Below are 21,496 nucleotides of genomic sequence, written 5' to 3'. Positions count from 1 at the left end.
AATATGTAATATTTTACATAATAATAAGAGAAGGGGTCGTAAATAGGACTATAAACATGTTCTATGGCATACTGATTTGCAAATGTTGCAGCGAAATTATGTTATTTGTTTGCTGATGTCAATGTTGAGTGAAAACCGCGAAACTCATTAAGCCTTTAGGTTTAATACTCTTCTGTCAAACATTACAACAATTTCATGCAAGGAAAAACTGTATGATTCACGTTTGGTTCAAAAGTACAGTTCAGGTTTTGATTCCAGTTTCGTAAAAATCCTTAGATGGTTAAGTCGTATTTTGACTATTTGGAATCCGATATTTGTAAGTTATATTTTATTCCACATCTATATTTTGATCGACGCTGTCGCTAATGGATTTACATTACAAGTTCTTCAGCGATCACTGAATAGACTCAGTGATGATCGCTGGAACTGAAAGACAGAAACATATTTAGGCAATGATTCATGTATTGCATATATTTTGGAATTCTGGTTGTTAGAGGGAAAAACTCCTCCCCATTATGAGTCTGTGAATTTCCAAGATTGTCGTCTACTGAAAGGATCGAAAACATCCTAAAACAGTTGGTGGTTATACATCAGTGAGAATAACAGACATATTCAACAAGTTCAAGTGAATTAAAACAAGTTTCATCAGGGCTGGATAACCGAGCTAGCATACCAAGCCCATGATTTTGAACATATCCACAACGTATGGAGTTAGTCAAAGCAGGGAAATATCAATACAAGATACGTGGCTCGAGAGATAAACAGATGTACGTAAACTTTCTGAAGACAACTTCCAAATATAGTCGTCAAAACACGTGTTCGATTAGCTAAAAATAGCAAACTGCTACCAAACCGACAAGACTTTTAATACGCCAATTTGTCGAATCCACTAATCATCTATGTCACTACGTACTACTCGTCTTTACAACCTTTGGTGATCATCAACGTCTATAAACATGTGGTAATCTTGGATAAACAGTTTTTCATTTTCGTTCACATACAAACATTCATATTATAACAATTTCGAAACGTTGCAATGCCTTATAGCTTGTCGTTAGTAACTGATTGTCAAGTCGTAGACAGATAAAACACAGTTAATTTTTTTAATTATATATACAATTAACTATAGTATATTTTTCGATATTAAAATTAAAAAAAATAATAGTGCTTAACGAATATATATGCTTTCTTAAGCCTCTGGTATCTATCTCAGTTGGTAAAGAAGCAGCGTGACTTTGTCCAAATACAAAACATGTCTCGGGTTCGATCATGGGCCCCTCTGCTAGCCTCAACCGCTGAGTGAAGCAAAAAATGTCCTCCCACATTGGTATCTTTGAAAGCGGATTCTGTATAAAAACGGTTGGGATTATTAGTAATCAGTATTTTACCCAAATGCTATTAAATTATTTTTATAGGAGAATTATAAGTCAAGAACTAAATGTTGACATTTTGATAGTTTATATATTAATTGTTCATAATATGACATAAAGTTTTGTAGACAATAGAAAATGTTAAAACCATTGGACATGATTTTTCTGTGTGTACTTTAATATTTTGAAAATGTGGGCTAACAATTAAATATTCGGTATCCACATCAATTGATGGCTGATTTTTCATTTATCTGTAATTAAAACAATATCAGTATTATACGGTATTAATAAATCTTTCTTTTTATGTTTGTCAACATAACTTTCTTTCTCACCGGAACCCAACCCATGTTTAATAATGCAGTAACGATATTAATATGAATATATATATACATTGAACTATAACCATGATCGAAAATTCGAAAAGTTGTTTAAAAAATGGAAAAAAAAAATAAAAATAATTCGATGCATGAATCAAATTAAAGAAAATAAAATACGTGTTTATGGTATAATAACTTGTGACACCGAAAATATTTGAATTAATAAACTGTAGTTGTTATTTAATATGTTGTCTTTGAGGGTCCGTTTGGTTTGTAGGATTATTTTTGAAAAATTTGGATTTCATAGAGAGATTTGAATTTGGAGTGATTTAGATTGGAATGAATTTGAAATCATTGGTGTATTTGGTTTGTAGGATTTGGAATAAAATTGAATTTCATTATTTTTAAATAATTTATAGAAAATATTAAAATAATTAAATTACATTTTTTATTAATTGATTATTACAAAACAAATGTTTTATATGGTTTTGAAAAAATGATAATGTTTTTATTTTTTGAATAAAATATAAACATGAAGAAAGTTTTTAAAAGTTTTTGTCAAATGCTTTATAATACTATAAAGTTACTCGTACAATGCAGCAAAATACATCTCGATTTTAATGTTTCTTTTTTCTTTTGTCTCGTTAGATGTTATAATACAGTTTTATGTGGTTTTGATTTTTAAGAAAACGATAATATTTTTATTTTTGAATAAAATAAAAATATGAAGATTATCATAAAAAATTGGAAAAAAATGTTGATATTAGTACCAAACTAACTATTTAATTTTTTTTTTGTATTTCTCTAATTCATTTTATTTTATTTTTTGTTTAACAATATAATTTTTTATAAAGATTATAATTAAGTAGTTTTGTTAGTTATTAATGATTATAATAATTATATTTTAGCTTTTTTATATTTAAAATGAAATGTTTATTCTCTATTTGATTATAATTATCTGCAGTTAGTTACACGAATTCAAACACGAAACTTTAAAAAGTTGTACTTACGCATAATTTACTTGTAATCTTAAATTTTAAGTAACATGCATTCATAAATAATACTTCATACATAAAAAATGGTTGGTAAGAGTTTTATCAAATGCTTTATAATATAGTATAGATATAAAATATAGATGTATTTGTAATTTGTTTTATAATTTTAAAAACGTATTTAATCATCATGTTAATGTTTCATATATTTATATATTAAAATAAAAAAACTCACGGTTTGCATTCATCATAATCGTCGTTGTCATAAGACTGATCCGGTGGGGTGTTCTGGAAGATATCAAAAACCGGCTTTTTTTCACCAATTTTTTTAATATTTATATTTTTAATTTGTCGGATTTAATATTTATTTTTTTTAATTTATTTCAGATTTGTATTTTTAATTATATATTTTTCTCTAAGGTGTGCATGTGGACTTTGAACAGATTCCTAATAAATGTTTATAAATAGATCTATGTCTTATTAAATATCAGATAGACAATAAGTCTAAGGGTTATTTGTTTACTTCTTAATAGTTTTATTAAGAGGCAGATTTTGAATCATTCAATGCCGTATTTCATTCTGAATAATTATATATACTATCTTATAAACTAGATTTATCAAAAGTTTTAAAAACAACTTTTAATGCATAAAGTCTTAAAAGTCTTCAAAATAACTCATAATGCATTAAGTATTAAAATATCTTAATACACAATTAAAATAACATATAGTATAAGTTAGCAACGCACATTGTTACTTTTTCTTTTCATGTTCCCAAGATACTTTTGACATATTTCATTCATGCATTCATCCTCTCATACCTCTATGTCTTATCTCCACCTTCAATGTGAGATTCAAACTTATATTCACCATGAGTTATTAAAAATTCTCTCATTCATCTTCCATTCAATTGCTCTAGAACTCTCGGTCTCGCTCTCGATTTCTTGATTCTTTGTTCTTGGTGTAAATCGAACACATTAGAGTCTCGTTTAAATATGTTGGATTTTAAATATATTAGATTTTAAATATATTAGATTTTAAACTGTCATACAATTTTTTTCACGATAGACTGTAATTGGAATCATAACTTTTATTTATTCAAATTGTATTAATATGTAAAGACCAAATGTAACTTATATCATCGTTAAATCTTCTCTAATAAAACCAGTGAAACTTSAAAATCGTTAAAATTCACGGCTCCCGCCGCATTGCACGGGTACACAACTAGTCAAACACGTATATTTCATTTGACATTATATCATAAGAGTATCTTATAATCATTCTGACGACTTAATCATTATGTCTATTCCGCAACCGTCAAACAACCCCTAAAAAAATTAATTTCGTCATCTTCGACTTTTTGTTGAATTTTAAACTGCAAGTTGCAGTCCACATTAAAATGGCCGACGACTGGTTTTCTTTTCTGTTGGTTAAAATACAAAGTAGTTATTCAAAGTAATCTCCAACCACTTCATATAAATTCTTGATCCACCATCGCGAATTTGCCGTACAATTTCAAGATCCCCCAATCAATTCACCATCTTTCCGACAAATTTCCTCCCATTTTGAACAAGATTCTCAAAAACCCAAATGGGTTTCCTGTTATCTCCGACGTCCCCCGCCGGAAAATGGATGGGGTTCGTCACCGCCGTCTGGGTTCAAGCTATTTCCGGCAATAACTATACCTTTTCAAACTATTCCGATGCTCTTAAATCTCTAATGGCACTCACTCAGCTCCAACTCAATAATCTCTCCGTCGCTAAAGATGTCGGAAAAGCTTTTGGAATCCTCGCCGGTCTCGCTTCCGATCGAATCTCCCCTGCTGCTCTTCTCCTTATAGGTTCCATTGAAGGTTTCATCGGTTATGGCGTTCAATGGCTCGTCGTTAGCCAGAGAATCCAACCTCTTCCTTACTGGCAGGTACTTTTTGATTCACGCGTTTCGTCAAACAGTTGTTGTGCATTTGGTTTAATGGTGTTTTCTAATTGTACAGATGTGTATATTTCTGTGTATGGGAGGAAACAGTACGACATGGATGAACACTGCAATTTTAGTAACATGCATTCGGAATTTCCGGAAGAACAGAGGTCCGGTGGCCGGAATCCTAAAAGGGTATGTGGGTTTGAGTACCGCCATTTTTACCGATATCTGTACAGCTCTATTCAACAACGATCCAGCTCGTTTTCTCCTTATGTTAGCAGTTGTTCCCTTCGTTGTCTGTCTCTTCGCCATCGTCTTCCTCCGTGAAATCCCACCATCTTCCACCGCCGCAGAAGAAAAATCCGAAACTCGTTACTTCAACATATTCAACGTCCTCGCCGTTGTCATTGCCGTTTACTTACTGACTTTCGACATCACCGGCGACCATGGCACTAAACTATCACAAGCGTTCTCCATTATTCTACTCATCCTCTTGGCTTCCCCTTTAGCAGTTCCGGTGTACCTCGCCGTTCAAAACCTAATCCGATCAAATCCCAAAACCCTTGACGTCGAATCAACCCCAACAACCGAACCATTGCTTATAAAAGAAGAAGAAGAACAACAACAAACCATTGAGACGGTGGCGGAGGAGTCAAAGGAAGAGTCGTCGACGGCGGTGGAAAAGATTCCGCCGGTGATCGGAGAAGAACACACGGTGTTTGAGGCATTAAAGACGGTGGACTTTTGGATCTTGTTCATATCGTTTCTTTGTGGAGTGGGTACGGGTCTGGCGGTTCAGAATAATATGGGTCAAATGGGTCTGGCTCTCGGGTATGCGGATGTATCCATATTTGTTTCGTTAACAAGCATTTGGGGCTTCTTCGGTCGGATCCTATCCGGATCGGTTTCGGAGTATTTCATCAAGTAAGTTTCTTGATCCTCTTTTTTTCTCTCACAAACACATCCATTTTTATTTTATAAATCCTAATTTCTTATTAATTAATGATTTTTAATTAAAAACTATTATTCAAAATCTAATTTATCACACAATACCCATAAAATTTTCACCAAAAAATGTTTAATTTACAACAAACGATTTTATATGGATTAGATGTCAGGTCTGTATACATCTTAATTTTTCTTGAACCCCATCTACAGAGGGGACATAATAGGTTTGTTTGGTTAGGTTTGAGGGTGTTTGAGATTGCTTATTTAAAGTGCTTATTAACTTATTTTGCTGTGATACCGATAATAAGGAGTTTTTAGTGTTTGGATGGAGAAAAAAAAGGAAATGCTTATACCGGTTTGGCACCTGTAATAAGGAGTTTTTAATAAGTTACTAACTTCTAACTTAATAACTTATTCTGGTGTGATATTGGTAATAAGAAGTTTTTAGTGTTTGGACGAGAATAGAAAAGGGTAACTCGTCTATTTTATCAGCTTATCCAGTGTGATACCGCCATAAGCTAATCCAAACACTTTTTATAAAACTCAAGTTTGTCACCATATAAATTGATAAACACTTTTACAGAAAAGCATAAGTTGTTTTAAATAAGCAATCCCAAACACCCACTTGGTTTGGATGATGAATAGTGAGATATTATGCCTAATTTTGATATTAAAAGCTTGATTACATGTGTTTTCGGTTTGCTGTTCCATCGCTTTAATAAAAGCTTCCGTCAGATATTGACACTACGTGTACCAAATCCCCAAAAGGGTATTATTATATATACCCCACTTTTATGAGAATCAGATCAAATCATACATTGAAAATATAAGAAATGATTCTTAACATAATGAATCATTCCCAAATTTTTAATCTTTGTTCTTAAAGATTTGGAATAGAAATTGGGTTTCCATGGTACCAAGTAGGGTAGGTTCTTTTAAGATTGACTTCTAAACCCCATTTCTTTTAATCAATCTTGATTACAACACTTCAAATTGGCTTAGAATCAAGAATCATAGTTTATTTATTTATACTCAAAAAGGGTTTATTTAATATATAATTGAGGCTATTTTTGTGCAATTTCCAAATAACTTCTAAAAAACTTGTGTATATTAAATGCTAAGTGGGGTTGATCTGTAGATATTTTAATCTTCATGTGGTTCACTTTTGTTGATGGACCACACCATAACCATTCCAAAAAGGTGTGGTCCTATCCCACCTTTATATGACTGATCTTGATCCATGACATTTAAAGTATGGGTTTTTTTAATGTTGATGTACATAAATAGTCGACTCCATTTATCATACAACAGATCTTATCAAAGGGGCATTTGGCATAGCGGTATGTGAGTCATTGACCTCCTAGGAGGTTGATAGTTCAAACCTCACTAAATGTGAGGAGGGTGTGTGAGTTTATCTGTTCTATGTTTTCTTTTTCCACTTTCACACGATTCTCACTAGTCGGGACATTCTTGAAAACAATTGTTTTACATTTTAAGGTAGATGTCAGATTTGTATGCATCCCACCCTTCGAGACCCCATTAGCCCTTGTGGAAACCATGTTGAACCCTTTTCTTTGCCATTAAGGAAAGCTATGTTTGAAGATTTCCACAAGTTGTTTTGGGTGGCTTGCAAGTCTCCTTTCTTTCATACCAGAAAAGTATGTGTTGCCTTCTTTCCAAGATTTCATATGTTTATCTTTTACTAATCTTGTTAATTTCGTCACCTAACGTATTGTCTTATAAGATGAGACCCGTAAAATAAAGATCATTGATGCGAGTTTTTGTCTTTTAACTTTTTCCGTTCCCACTCTTGGTTGTGGATGTGCGGTGGTGGTGGTGGTAGTGGTGGGGCAGGGGTGGTCCTACTAGCATTCAAACCATTTGAAAAAAATGATTTTTTAGACTTTTTATCAGTCAACTTTAGGTGGTGTGTTATTCGTTTTAGATGACTGAAAAGTCATTCTCCCCGATATACTTGCACTACGATATGATTATCTTACCATGAGTCTCGTGTAAAGAAAGTGGGCATCTTTTCAGAATGCTGGGTCATTTGGGATAACTGTGGTTCGAATACAGGTCCGACCCAATTGGCCCCACCTACCCTCGGATATACAATTCAAAAGTGTTGCTATAGCCTATATGCACCCCTGTTTATACCAGAATCAGATTAAATCATACATTGAAAATGTAAAAAGGAAGTCTTGATATTGATGTGTGTATGGGGGAAGAAATGAGTAGATAGGGGTGTATTTAGCTTATATCTTCCCATGATGGTTGTGGGACTGGTATGACATGGCGGTTTTAGAGGATGATGTCATACCTTTTTTGCATAATGTAGCAGGGAATGCAAAGAAACGATCATCGGACTCGTGAAATAAATAGCAAACGAGCAAAAGCTTTGACAAAACTCGTTTACTATTCTTTAATGTTGTGTTTATAGCTTGATCGGAATAAATATCGATTTTAATGATGATCGGTTTATTTTACAGGAAGGCGGGGACACCTAGACCTTTATGGAATGCAGCATCCCAGATTCTAATGGCTGTGGGCTATGTTCTAATGGCCATAGCCATGCCTGGCTCCCTCTACATCGGTTCGATAGTCGTCGGAATATGCTACGGTGTCCGTCTCGCCATCACCGTCCCAACCGCCTCTGAACTCTTCGGTCTCAAATACTACGGCCTTATCTACAACATCCTCATCCTCAACCTCCCGCTTGGTTCCTTCCTCTTCTCCGGCCTGCTCGCCGGATTCTTGTACGACCACGAGGCCACCACCAGCGCCAGTGGCGGAAACACCTGCATTGGAGCCCACTGTTACCGCCTCGTCTTTATAGTCATGGCCTTCGCGTGTGCGATAGGGTTCGCTTTGGATGTATGGTTGGCTTTCAGAACCAAAGCTTTGTACAATAGGATTTACACAAACCGGAAATCTAAGAAGTCGTTGGCGGCAGCCAACGGCAGCCATTGACGGCTGCCGGAGGTGGAGGATCGATGGGAAAGTTTCCCGGTGACATTCTTCATCCAAGAAACAAAATAAAATGTTGCTTTTAGATTCTAAGGTGCATTTTTCACTTCGGTATTATGGGATTTATGATGCTATTCTTTTGATTTTTACGTGATAAAGAAGGGAGCAAGGATCGGTGTTTCCGATATCTGGTTCGTTTAACGAAAAACTACGTTCGGTATCGAGACGGATATGATCGTTTAGAAATCAGGATTGATCTAGATCCAACGGTCTTAATCTACAAGGGTTCGTTTGGTTCCATTTTTTTAAAAATTTCATTTGGAAGGATGTAATAAATTAATTTGGTAATTGAAGGTTCAATGTTTTTCATATGAAGACGGCCTCTCGTGGCTCTTCCGCCATCCGGGCTCCCTTTCCTCCCTATGCTTCTCTTGCGTAGGCCTACCATGTAAGTCCACAAATGATCAATCTTCAGATAAGCTTCTAAGAATCCATGGCAGATTTAGATTTAGCACTCAAGAACACGTAAGGAGATTGAGAGAGAAAGTCAATCTGGTCAAACATTTTATATCTCTCAAAATGTATACGTATATTACAATGAAAGCTTCTACTACAAAATACACTAAGACAAAAGCTTTATATAGGGTCAAACAATAACCCTCCTAGTCAAAGTCAAATTAGACAAGGAAAGTCAAACACGATGACTTTATAATTATAGACAATATTATCTTTCAACACGAATACAATTTAATACTGAAATTCAGACCCAACATACCACGCTTCACGCCTGTGGCGTTTTCGCCAGACGGTCTTTGCCAGTAGTGTTATCCTCCTCCCCGTCTATATGGGCGGGTTGTCCCACATTGTTGCGTTCTGTTAGGCTATGGATTACAGGAACAAATGTAGTGTAATGGAACATCAGGCAGGTACACGTTCCACTGTGCCGAGATGTGAGGTGCAGAGTGATGATCACCCCGGGGTATGAGCTAACGCCCTTGACAGGCACTCTAGAACCCGCTAACGCTAAATGTTTTGGTGTGTTTTCATGTGAAAATTGTGAAAGTTTGATATGGTTTTTTTTTCCTTTGAAGGTTCGTTGTGTTCATTTCGTGAATATTAAGTGTCTTTTGTTTATGATCGTTCAATGTGTTTTTCCTGTAAATATTATTCAAAAAAATAATAATTAACCTGGATATCCAACCAGTTATTTGTCTTTAAGGAAATCCAGATTTTTTGGGATGGATCTCGTGCATGTTCGATAACTTTTATCAGACTTGGTAAGCGTCAACACTTTCATTTACAGTTTTTTTAGTTTTGAGTTTTTTTTTAAACGTAAAACCATTTCTTCTGTTCTGAATTGATTTTTACAACGCCAATAAGTCTTTTATGAATCACGATTTTTTAAATCAGCATTTCTTTCAACCTGACAATACCTTTATCTATGGTCTCTAATTTACATTTTTTTAAACGCATAGACATATTTAGCGTGCCCCTTACAATCTTGTATTCTCACAAACTCAACTTTGATTTTGTTCTTGAGTTGGAAGACTCTATGTCCACGTATTCTATAACAAACCGACACCGCAACGACTATTTCAGTCATTTAAGACAACCAGTATCAAGATCTTATGTTCTTACGGACATTTTGGTTCTCTTACGCTCAATGGCATAGACATTAAGGGACCAGGGGGTGCCATGCACACCCTCAAAATTTATGTTTATTTTATGGTTTTAATTTGGATAAAGGAATTTAATTAATTAAATTTTACAACATTTTTTATGTATTTTCAAAAGTTTTTATTTTAATATTTTTATTTATCCATGCATATGGTTCTTGTAACTCTTTTTTATTTAAAACACATAACTTTGAAAATGTCTTTTCGACCTCGAATCTAGAAATCGGGCCTTACCCTAAAAGAATTGGTTCTGTAAGACAAAATCGGGCCTTACCCTGTAAGGCTGTAACCGGTCCTTGTGTCAGGCGTCTTTAACTGATTCGGCTTTTTACCAATCACAGTCATTTTTAGTCCGAACTCGGTTAATTCGGACTTTTATGCATCTCTAATAAAACCCGTACATTTTCTTATATCGCTTTTAGCCCCCCCTCCTCTAAATTAATTTCCTGACTCCGCCCCTACTTATACAAATCAACTTCATATTTGTTCCCATATGTAAATAACAACTTTGGTTGGGCCAAGCTTGTAAAATTGAAATTTCAGCCCAACCCAATGGTTGGGGGGTTCTTGTGAGTCCATGTATGCTATAGATTAGAGATGTTGAAATCGGGTCGGGTTAATCCAAGAACTGGTTATAAAGATTTTGAAATTTCAAAGTCCGGCTCGAGTTCAAGACATTCAAAACCGGTGCTAAGGAGTTTGGATAAACAGCTTATACCGGTGCCAAACCGGTAATAAGAAGTTTTTTGAAAAAGTTAAACCCTTCTGACTTATAATAAGATGATAAGTGCTTTTGTAGAAAATCATAAGTTGTTTCAAATAAGCAATCCCAAACACCCCCTAATTATCATACATATTTTATAGATTTTTTTTACAAGATTTTAAAAAAATTCGAAATTTTCATGAACTTTTTTCATGGAAGTGCATTATTTAAAGTGAAATTTAATATTGTATTTCAAAAATAGTAATTAAATAAACATTATTAACATTTTTTGTGTAAAAAAATTAGAAACCAAGCTCGGGACTGGATTTGGAACGGGACTAGTTACCCGACCTATGATCAATTCTAGGATTTTTGGTTGGGACCGACAAATCGATTTTAAAGGGACCAATTGGGACGTTTTTTGCAGAACGCTATGCCAATATTGTAATTTCTAAATTACAGAGACAAAAATTGTTATCTTTTACAACCTACAGGGACCAAACTTGTAGTTTATTCAAACTATGTTATTTAAATTCATATAAACAATATATTAATATAAAATATAATTGACGCAAGGTAACATGTGTCTGGGTGGTGTAGTCGGTTATCACGCTAGTCTCACACACTAGAGGTCCCCGGTTCGAACCCGGGCTCAGACATTTTTAATTTTTATATATATAATAAATGCCTTAGGGATATTATTGTAATTTCACTGCTAAGCTGAATCAGACCTTTTACTTTTCCTTTTATATATTTTTAGCTACCGTACAATAAATTCAAAAAGGGTAAAAGCTTTGTTGCATCATATATTCAACTCGAAAGGGTAGTTTCGTAATTTTCTCATTAAGTTGAATACGACCTCGAAAATTTGCACACGCCAAGGATCAAAACAAACCGAACCTAACTTTATTGAATCCCCTGGTCCCATAATTAGAATTCGGATTTTGATCTTTAACCTCAACGAAGCTATTATTGTTTATGTTTTTTTAAGTATATAATATTTATATATGGCAAATACAACAAATAAATTCACACACTCTCCTCACATTTGGTGAGGTTTGAACCTCTGATCTCTTAGGAGGCCAAAGACTACGAAACCGATAGGCCAAAGACCCTTTGGTTATTATTGTTTATGTTTGGCAAAGACGAATCGTATAACTTTTTTAAGTTGAAAACAAGTCCCTCTTGAACTTAAAAGTCAAAAACCGACTCTAATTTGAGATTAAAGGGATATTAAGATTAGAAATAACTAACAACAAGGGTGGTGCCTGATTGGTTTGAGTTTGGGTTCCAAAGATCAAAAGGCCCTGGAGGTCTCAGGTTCAAATCCACGGAAAGGTAAGAATCTCCTTGTCGCCACGAATGTTCAGATGCGGTGACTCTGGGCTACCCGCAAAGCAGGTGGTCGCTCTGTAATTAGTCGGCTCGCATAGCAAGTTGAATATCCAGGTTAATCGAAAAAAGGATTACGAATAACTAAATAACAACGAAAACGGAACGAAGTCCTAAAGTACAACTAAAGCGAAATTTTGACTTTCAAAGTTATATTTTTATATAAAAAGTACGAGAACAATTTCGATGATTAAAAGGGAAATAAAACTGTATCGATTTAATCTTGAGTAGTTGAAAAGAACCATCTTTGACTTCAAAAGTCAAAGATTTAACTACTTGTCAACCTAAATGTACTCCTTGAATTCCATCTCCAATTAAACATCCCTTATGCTTTAACTACTTGTACCTTAACTACCTATGCATTAAACAGTTGTACATTAACTACCAACATTCATAGCATAATGTCATCATAATTCATTCCTAAAAGAAACAAAGCTATAGTAGCTCAGTTATAGTTGTACCGTACAAGCATACAAAGCATTAGTAATGGAATTGTACAAAATTTTAATGCACTGGTATTTTATCTGCAAGCAAGCAATGCGATGGAAGAAATCTGGTATAAAGTAGTTGGTAGAAGATAAAACCAAACGAAACGAGCTCGTCATATTTGACTTCTACTCTGAAAGAGTTGGCTGTTTTCATGAATACCTGGACATATAATGATAATGTTAATCTAAATCTCGATTTCTGTTTAACGTAAACTTTGGCAGCATGACGGGTAGTTTTGTGTTGTTGCCTCCTTGTTGGCACACTCTACTTATCCTAGAACTGCAATCTCTAGTGGCACAAGATAATCTTCTAGTCAATCCGACCTGTAAAGTATCCAACCATAACGCGTTGCATGGGCGGACCTATAGTGGTGCATACGGTAACACATGCCACCGTATTACTCCTAAGTCGAAATTTTATTTTTTTTAGGTTCGTAAAAGGTGTAACCTTATTAATTTGTAGTGTGTCACCGTATGTATTTTGAATCTACAATGAGAACACGTTTTATTTGGTAGAGTTGGTTTGCAAGATTTTTACTCCACCATGGACCCGAGTTTGAATACTGCTAGTGCCATTTCTTAGTCAAATGGTATCACCGTTTGAAAAAGAAAAAAAAAATCTGTATATTCTTATAGTTAAATGGTCCCTGACACGTCGACGTTCTCCATTTTTCGAGTTTTAAACTTTTAACCATTAATTAGAGAGATACAAGCCCATAAAACATTTATTGAAAGCAAATAATGGGCCTTTATTAAGCCCAAGGAAATTCGGCCTAGGATTTAAAAATATTAACCATTTAGTTACTATAACCGATCGGTTCGATTCTAATAAAAATAACATACCTTCGAGTGTACAAATTTTCTTTTTTGTTTTTTTATTAACCTGGATATCCAACCCGTTATGCGAGCCGACTAATCCCTTGGGCGACCACATACTTTGCGAGTAGCCCGGAGTTACTACATTTGAACCTCCGTGGCCACAAATGGATTCTTATTCCTCCTTGAACCTACGACCTTCGGACACTTTTGACCTTTGGAGCCAACTTAAACAATCAACCATCACCCTTGTGGTTCGAGTGTACAATTTATTGAAATTTGGTGTGACATTTAGTGAAACATATGTTTGTTGGCAACATCGTATTTGATATGACAACTCGAGTTTTAGTTATCGCCCTTCACATTATGAAAAACCTGATGTGAATAATCCAACAAAAAGTTTTAGAAATCATCGAATGATTTGATGGGAATCATACAACTTCTTCATTAGAAGTGAGAAAAAGCCTTCAAACAAACTTCTATTTTACGCATTGTCTTTTTACAGTGAGAGAATGATCGATGATTTCTTTAAGTTCTACAATTCCAATCAATATCAGTACTGTAAGCCACTTATGACTTATTAGGAATGAATTTTTATAACAGAAATTATTAAATCAACATTACTGTTTAGGCTGGGGGGTGTCATGATGCTCCTCACACTGACACTATATCTTACTCCGTTTTTTCAAGTTTCACTGAAAACTGCATTTTTCTTCGTTGTTTCTCTTGTAAAGTTGTACTTCGACATCTACGATAGAAACATGGATCCGAATATTTCAAGGAGTTTCAAAACATATACAAACAAATCAGATCAAACATCGGTTACAATGTGTAAAATCAGTAAATCTGTAAGCAACATTAATTCTTGATTTAATCTTGACTATCCCCACAAGACACAACATTCCAAGTGCTCCCATAGTGGAGGGCAAAAAGGGTATTTCACAATCATGTTGTTTGTTGACAAATGGCTTGGCAAAATCAACAACTTGTGCATTTGCTAATGGAGTTGACCATCATTCAAGTTGATATGTGTAGGGTAAAAAAGACATAAAAGGACCTTTATCGGCATGCTAAAGCCCTCAAGATTCTTGATTTCATGCTTATACGAAATGTGATCATATGATCAGAACCATAAGCAATCGAACATACCCCCAGAACTTGTTGGCTAAAAGAGGATAAAGAAATCCATGCATTTAACGATGGCTGCAATGATCATGTTCAGAGTAGAATATAATTTTTACTGCATGATGTGTAATTCGTTAAAGCAGTATCATTTCGAAGGTGATCATCTTTAACCTAAAAAGGGGTTTATAGAAGAAAGGAGTAAAAGATAAACACCCAACTAAGCCTTTAATCATTGTTATACATAATACAAAGCTAATTCAACTTTGATCTCCTCTATTTTACCAATTTACAGTTTGGAATCGTACACTTCGAAAATGTGCATTTCAGTCCTTGATAGGGATAAGGGACAATATGTACGTAACTGATCGGATTTAAGGAACTTCAGAGGATGACATGGACTTTAACGTTGCATATATAACACTGTAATTAGTTATTTGAATTAGAATCAACATGGTTTTTCATAATATAGTTACTAAGATCGTTTGAGTTGAATTGTCTGATAAAAGTCAGCATTTGTACTCAAAAGTTTTCTTCTTTTAAAATTTTGACACGAACAACACGTGCTCATCCAATTTTTTGGATCACGTCTCGTCATCTTCAAACGTAAGGTTCAGTTCATGACAAAGACCATAACTGAACTCCGTAAAAGAAACAACATGGGTTCTTGTATCTGGCTTTTCAAGATTGAGTTAATACGTGAAAATCTTGAGCTGGATTAAATAATCAGTTGGAGCTAAGTTGTGAGAAGAATTGTACTTTATGTGCAAAAATGTGAAAAGGGAAAACTTATGGTTCAAAAGTGTACTTGATGGTAAAAAGAGAGGTATCAAAGTGTAACAAACACAAAAAGAGTAATTGATGACTCGCACAAAGCAAAACATGATGAAGAGGATCCAATGGAAAGTCATAAACCGGTAAACCGGTTTTGCCTTTAAATATATAGGGTTGAGTTTACATGAAATCAAAGGTTTTTTGTGAGACCCTAAAATCAATTTATCTTTATTGATCAACTTTATAAATTAATGATCTAATGATCTAAAGTTGTACGGTGATAATTTTATAATTATTGAAAAATCTCGTGGCAATTTTGTGATTATGAATGTTCAGATTGTAGATCTAATTCAAGGGTTGAAAATTGGTCTTACGGTCTCACGAAAAACCCTTGGTCTCACATGATCCCAAGTCTCTCTCTCTCTCTCTCTCTCTCTCTATATATATATATATATATATATATATATAAAATAACAATTATATATTTAAAAAAATTAAAAATCATATATTTATATTTATATTTTATCACGATTATATCAATTGTAATCTAATTTCAAATAATCACAAATTTTTATATCATCAATTTAGCTAAAATTGTCTATTTAGCTTCAGTTATTTTAATAAATAGCACATAAAAAACAATTTAATTGATACTATTATAAAAATACAAATAAATAAATCAGAAAATATTTAATAGCAGATAAAAATAATTTAATTGATATTATTTAATTGATTTTAACATGTCTTTGACTTTCTTAAAGTCAAACTTATAATCAGAACGATAAACATCTGGACTCATATCCATCAAAGTAAAATATAAATAATTAGGAAATGATCATGGTATAAAATATCTGACATAAATTCACGAAACGACACAGTCTAATTTTCTAAACTTGAATGAATCGTTCACAAACCCTGTCAGCAAACGATATCCCAGTTCTTTTTTCGTCATAAATATAGTTTATATAATTCAATGTACTTAAAGAAATAATCTTCCAATACGGTTTGGATCTGTGTGTATGCACAAAATCAAGAAACACCACCATCTGTTTTCTGAAAGCCGAATGAATCGTCCATGAACTCTCTTGACATAAAACTTTTGAAATCTTTTTTGTGTTACAAACGATCTGAATGCATCCAAATAACCGGCTTTTTGTAGATGTAATGAATATGTATGCATAAAATCAAGAAGCATAACCATCTATTTTCTTGAAACCGAATAAACTGTTCAATAAATCTATCAACGCACAACTCCCGAGTCTTTCTTTTTGCAACTAAAGATTCTAACACAGTTTGAATGCTTTCAAACAACACATTTTTTTGAAGTCGACATGAATATATATATATATATATATATATATATATATATATAGTTCTAATGAGAATGAGAGGTAAGATGAGAAGTGTAAGAAGTGTAAGAAGTGATCTCCATCTTGGATGCATATTAGGATGAGATGCACCGAGATACATCAGATCAAAAATCTCGTGAGAAGTGCAATTCATGAGTGGACAAGAGATTAAAATGATCAAGGGTCTAGATTTTTTTTTACGTTTATCACTTTAACTCTAATTCTTGTACAATTTTTTGTCGATGTATATAAGTAAAAAAGAAAATGGGTTGTAAGTATGATTAGGGAAGGACAAATTTGAAATGTGTCGAGACTTTTAGTCAAAGGAGACAGAGGGCACAGGGGAATGTTTGTGGACTCAATAACTAGAAAAGCATGACATAGCAAGGGGTACTACTCCTTTCTTGTCCAACCCAAAATACATATATATATATATATGTATATATATATGTATATATATATGTGTATATATATATGTATATATATATGTATATATAGGGGAGCGATCAAATGCAAATAACTCAATTTGTACAAACCGTGCAAACCGCATTCAAGCAATCATAATTTTTCATTTTGTTCATTTTTTTTGTAATTATGAGAGGTTGATTAATCATTTTTATTGTGGAGGGTGTTAATCATAGATATTATCATCTTCATTATTTTAATTTTAGAGAAACACATGAAACAGTTTCATTAATGTTAGAGAAATACATGAAACAGTTTCATTAAGTATTATATGAAATAATTTCACAACCATATATGAAACAACCTCATCAAAAAAAGTATTATATGAAACAATTTCACAAGATTAAACAATTTCATGAAAAAATTTCATAAGATTAAACAATGAAATCGACAGATGAAGATGGTTTGCACGGTTTACACAAATGAGGGCAGTTTTCATATGATCACTCCTCTGTATATATATGTATGTATATATATATGTATATGTATATAGGGTTGGGTTCATGTGAGACCAAAGGTTTTTCGTGAGACCCGTAAGACCAATTTATGTTCATTGATCAACTTTATAAGTTAATGATCTAATAGTCTAAAGTTGCACGATGGTAATTTTGTGATTATTGAGAAGTCTCGTAGCAATTTTGTGATTATGAATGTTCAGATTGTAGATCTAATCCAATGGTTGAGAATTGGTCTTACGGGTCTCACGAAAAACTTTTGGTCTCACATGATCCCAAGTCTATGTATATATATATATATGTAGACTTAGGATCATGTGAAACCAAGGATTTCTTGTGAGACTTGTAAGACCAATTCTCAATCATTAGATTAGATTTACAATCTAAATATTCAAAATCACAAAATTGTCACGAGACTTCTCAATAATCACAAGATTGTCACCATGCAACTTTATACCATTACATCATTAGTTTATAAAGTTGATCAATAAACATAAACTGGTCTTACGGGTCTCACGAAAAACCTTTGGTCTCACGTGAACCCAACCCTACATATGTATGTATGTATGTATATATATATATATATATATATATCAATGTTTTTCACCTTAAAAAAACAACAATATGTTTGATCAAATGCTTTTTTTCTATTAGTATGCTTTTTCAATTATTGGTGGTTTTAAAAATTGTGAAATCAACTACAAGAGTGGTGTCCGATTGATTTGAACTTCAGTTTCAAAGGTTAAAGTGCATGGAGGTCCCAAGTTCGAATCCAAGGAGGAATAAAAATCCTCTTTGTGGGTTCGGAGGTTCAAATGCAATGAATCCGGACAACCCACAAAACGAATGATCGCCCTGAGATTAGTCGGTTCGCATAGCAGGTTTCAGGTTAATAAAAAAATGTGAAATTAAAAACACTAAGGGTGCGTTTGGTTTGCAGGAATGTTTCTGAGGAATTTGGATTCCCAGGAGGGATTTGGATTCCATGGGATTTGGATTGGATTTGATTTAAAATCCATTCTTGTGTTTGGTTTGCAGGATTTGGACATAATATGATCATAGTGTATACCATGAACTTCAACTATATATCAACCAGAATCATAAAACAGCATATAGAAGTTGACTAGAAATAGCAAAATTCCTATGATCATGCATCTGAAGAATCAGTTTAAGCAAGCATATAGCAATGATTTACCTGCTGAGAGTGATGCGAGAAGGGAGCACCGGTGAGACGACCCTAGGGCACAGCTTCGCAAGGGACGGGAAGGAAGCACCGGCGATGGAAGGGAAGCGATGGAAGGGAAGCGACGGGAAGGAAGCAGGAGGAAGCACCGGCGATGGAAGGGAAGCGATGGAAGGGATTGGATTTGAAATCCCGACCCTTTGCAAAGGATTTCCAAATCCTGCATACAAGGGATTTTAATCAAATCCCTGGATTCCAAATCCCTTCAATTTGGCAAACCAAACACAAGATTGGAATGGATTTCAAATCCAAATCCCCCCTAAATCCATTCCAATCCCGCAAACCAAACGCACCCTAAGAAGTATTAAATACAACTGGTGTTTCATATCTTTTCATTGAATTAATGTACTTTGTAGATAATAATAAAATACAGATTAAAATACTGCTTTAAATATAAGTTGCCTTCATTAGTTGTGAACATTTGTTAAGAAATACGATCATTTAATCATTAAATCATAAACTCTCTTTTTCCAATCTTGTTATTACACGAAAAGAATCAAAATACTGTTTTCAATATCATAAACTCTTTTATTAGCCTCTTATATCTGATTCATTAATAGGTAACGCCATTTAGACTGTTTGTTTTATCCAATTTTTCAGAGCCACTTATGTCTTATTGTCGTCGTATCTGCTAAGAGGTAAACCAACCTCTTATTTGCCTCTTATTGTTCTTTAAACCCTCAACAATGACGTTTCTTAATCGATTAACCTTAGTCGATCATTTCTCTCAGTCAATCCTTACCAAATCAATCATCACATCTCTCAATTGATGTATTTTAATAGGATTTAAATGTGTTTACGTTAATGACATGTTTTCATTTAAATGAATGCTAATGATATAATTTAGATGTAAATTTCGTAATGGTGATGAATAAATATGTGAAACTGTATAAATCTTATTTATAAATTCAACAATATAACTTTTTAATGAGGTAAAATAGACAATTTAAATAAATTCAGACATATACCAATTTACAAAAACAAACAACCTTATTGATTCAGATTTCAAACGTCAGCACCATCTCTTATAAATCAAAAGTGAAATAAGACTTCAGACTTTAGCACCTCTTAAAAAATAAACGTCATCTGACACAACGTGATACAGTGATTGTACCTGATACTTATTAATTAATCATAATGGTAATAATAATTGATTTTTATTGCTTGGTAAATTGTTATTAAAATTATTCCTCATAAAAATAAGTAGCAACCACTCAAACAAATTATTTGTTTTATTTTTTTAATATTATATATTGAGGTTGGTTATCATACAACCTTTTACATTTATACAACAAATACAATTAATTTCAACCGTTCATTTAATTTGATAAATATGTGATTTTATAAAAGTTTTGATTGTTTCTTAATATAAAGTATTGATCATAATTAATGAACTATATTCATCTTCTATAAATTCAAATCATAATAAATAAACTTTCATCATTTCTATAAATATCTTAATTAATTGGGTTGCATTAGTTGTACAAATAGACATGGTTGTATTTTAAATATACCCTATATATATATATATATATATATATATATATAGGGATGAGTTCAAATAAAAATCATTCAATTTGTAAAAACCGTAAAAACCTCATTCAACCAATCATAATTTTTTTTTTCTTTTTTTTGTAATTATGAGAGATTGATTAACCATTTTTATTATGAAGGGTGTTAATCATGAATATTATCATCTTCATTATTTTAATTTTAGAGAAATACATGAAACAGTTTCATTAAAATTTCATTAAGTAGTATATGAAACAATTTCATAACCACATATGAAACAACTTCATCAAAAAAAGTATTATATAAAACAATTTCACAAGATTAACAATTTCATAAAAAAAATTCATAAGATTAACGACGGATGAGAGTAGTTTTTACGGTTTTTACAAATTGGAGTGGTTTTCATTTGATTGCTCCTATATATATATATATATATATATATATATAATTATTATTATTTTAAAAAAGGTCACGATGGTTAATCATCATATTGAGATTAAAGATAAGCAATGATAGCTGAGGGTGACATATTAATTAAATAATAATTAAATTAATTAATTAATTAATTTAAAGAATACTCAAATACACTCACTAATCTACTTTTTATTTCACATTAAGTCCCTCTTTTTTGGGATTCTTTACAGGTTGCCACATAATTTTAAAAAAAAATCCACTTTATGTTATTGATTGACTTTTTTGAACTGTTATTTTGACTTCTCTTTTCAAACAAACTGTTTTTTTGAAAAACAGTATGTTATATGTCTTTAAAATGAACGCTTTGAAAGAACAGATGTCAGAATTTCTGTTGGGTTCGTCCAAAATTACTGCCTATTGCTAACCATACCAGTATTTTTTTGTTGTTTTCACATAATCGATTGTTGGTTTCAGTGAAAAGTCGAGTATCAAGATTCAAAAAGTCAAAAAACGCTCGTAATGTTTTGATTGATTGAGATTTCATACCAAATGAGGCATTTTACAACAAATATTAAT

At 33.0% G+C, this 21,496-nt stretch overlaps 1 protein-coding gene and 1 non-coding gene across 2 annotated transcripts; both read left to right on the top strand.

The window, feature by feature from the left end:
- The first annotated feature begins 4,101 nt into the window (after nt 1-4,101).
- Nucleotides 4,102-8,880, top strand: LOC112525390 (protein NUCLEAR FUSION DEFECTIVE 4-like). Its single transcript, XM_025135506.1, has 3 exons — nt 4,102-4,596; nt 4,670-5,520; nt 8,034-8,880. Exons 1-3 carry the CDS (start codon nt 4,267-4,269, stop codon nt 8,512-8,514), a joined length of 1,662 nt encoding a protein of 553 aa, XP_024991274.1. The 5' UTR covers nt 4,102-4,266; the 3' UTR covers nt 8,515-8,880.
- Nucleotides 8,881-11,475: 2,595 nt separating this feature from the next.
- Nucleotides 11,476-11,549, top strand: TRNAV-CAC. The gene has a single exon. It is a non-coding gene; the product is annotated as a tRNA-Val (tRNA).
- Nucleotides 11,550-21,496: the final 9,947 nt, after the last annotated feature.

The sequence above is a fragment of the Cynara cardunculus genome (genome assembly GCF_001531365.2).
Source record: "Cynara cardunculus var. scolymus isolate 2C chromosome LG 13, CcrdV1, whole genome shotgun sequence".
Taxonomy (NCBI): Eukaryota; Viridiplantae; Streptophyta; class Magnoliopsida; order Asterales; family Asteraceae; genus Cynara; species Cynara cardunculus.
The sequence above is the reverse complement of the archived record's forward strand: the minus strand, read 5'-3'. Positions and strand labels throughout refer to the sequence as shown.

Excerpts from the sequence above, each read along its gene's own strand:
- LOC112525390 (XM_025135506.1), top strand. The coding sequence starts at position 4,267 with ATGGGTTTCCTGTTATCTCCGACGTCCCCCGCCGGAAAATGGATGGGG. Across the intron at positions 4,597-4,669 it reads AACCTCTTCCTTACTGGCAG|ATGTGTATATTTCTGTGTAT; the intron begins GTACTTTTTGAT and ends CTAATTGTACAG. Across the intron at positions 5,521-8,033 it reads GTTTCGGAGTATTTCATCAA|GAAGGCGGGGACACCTAGAC; the intron begins GTAAGTTTCTTG and ends TTTATTTTACAG.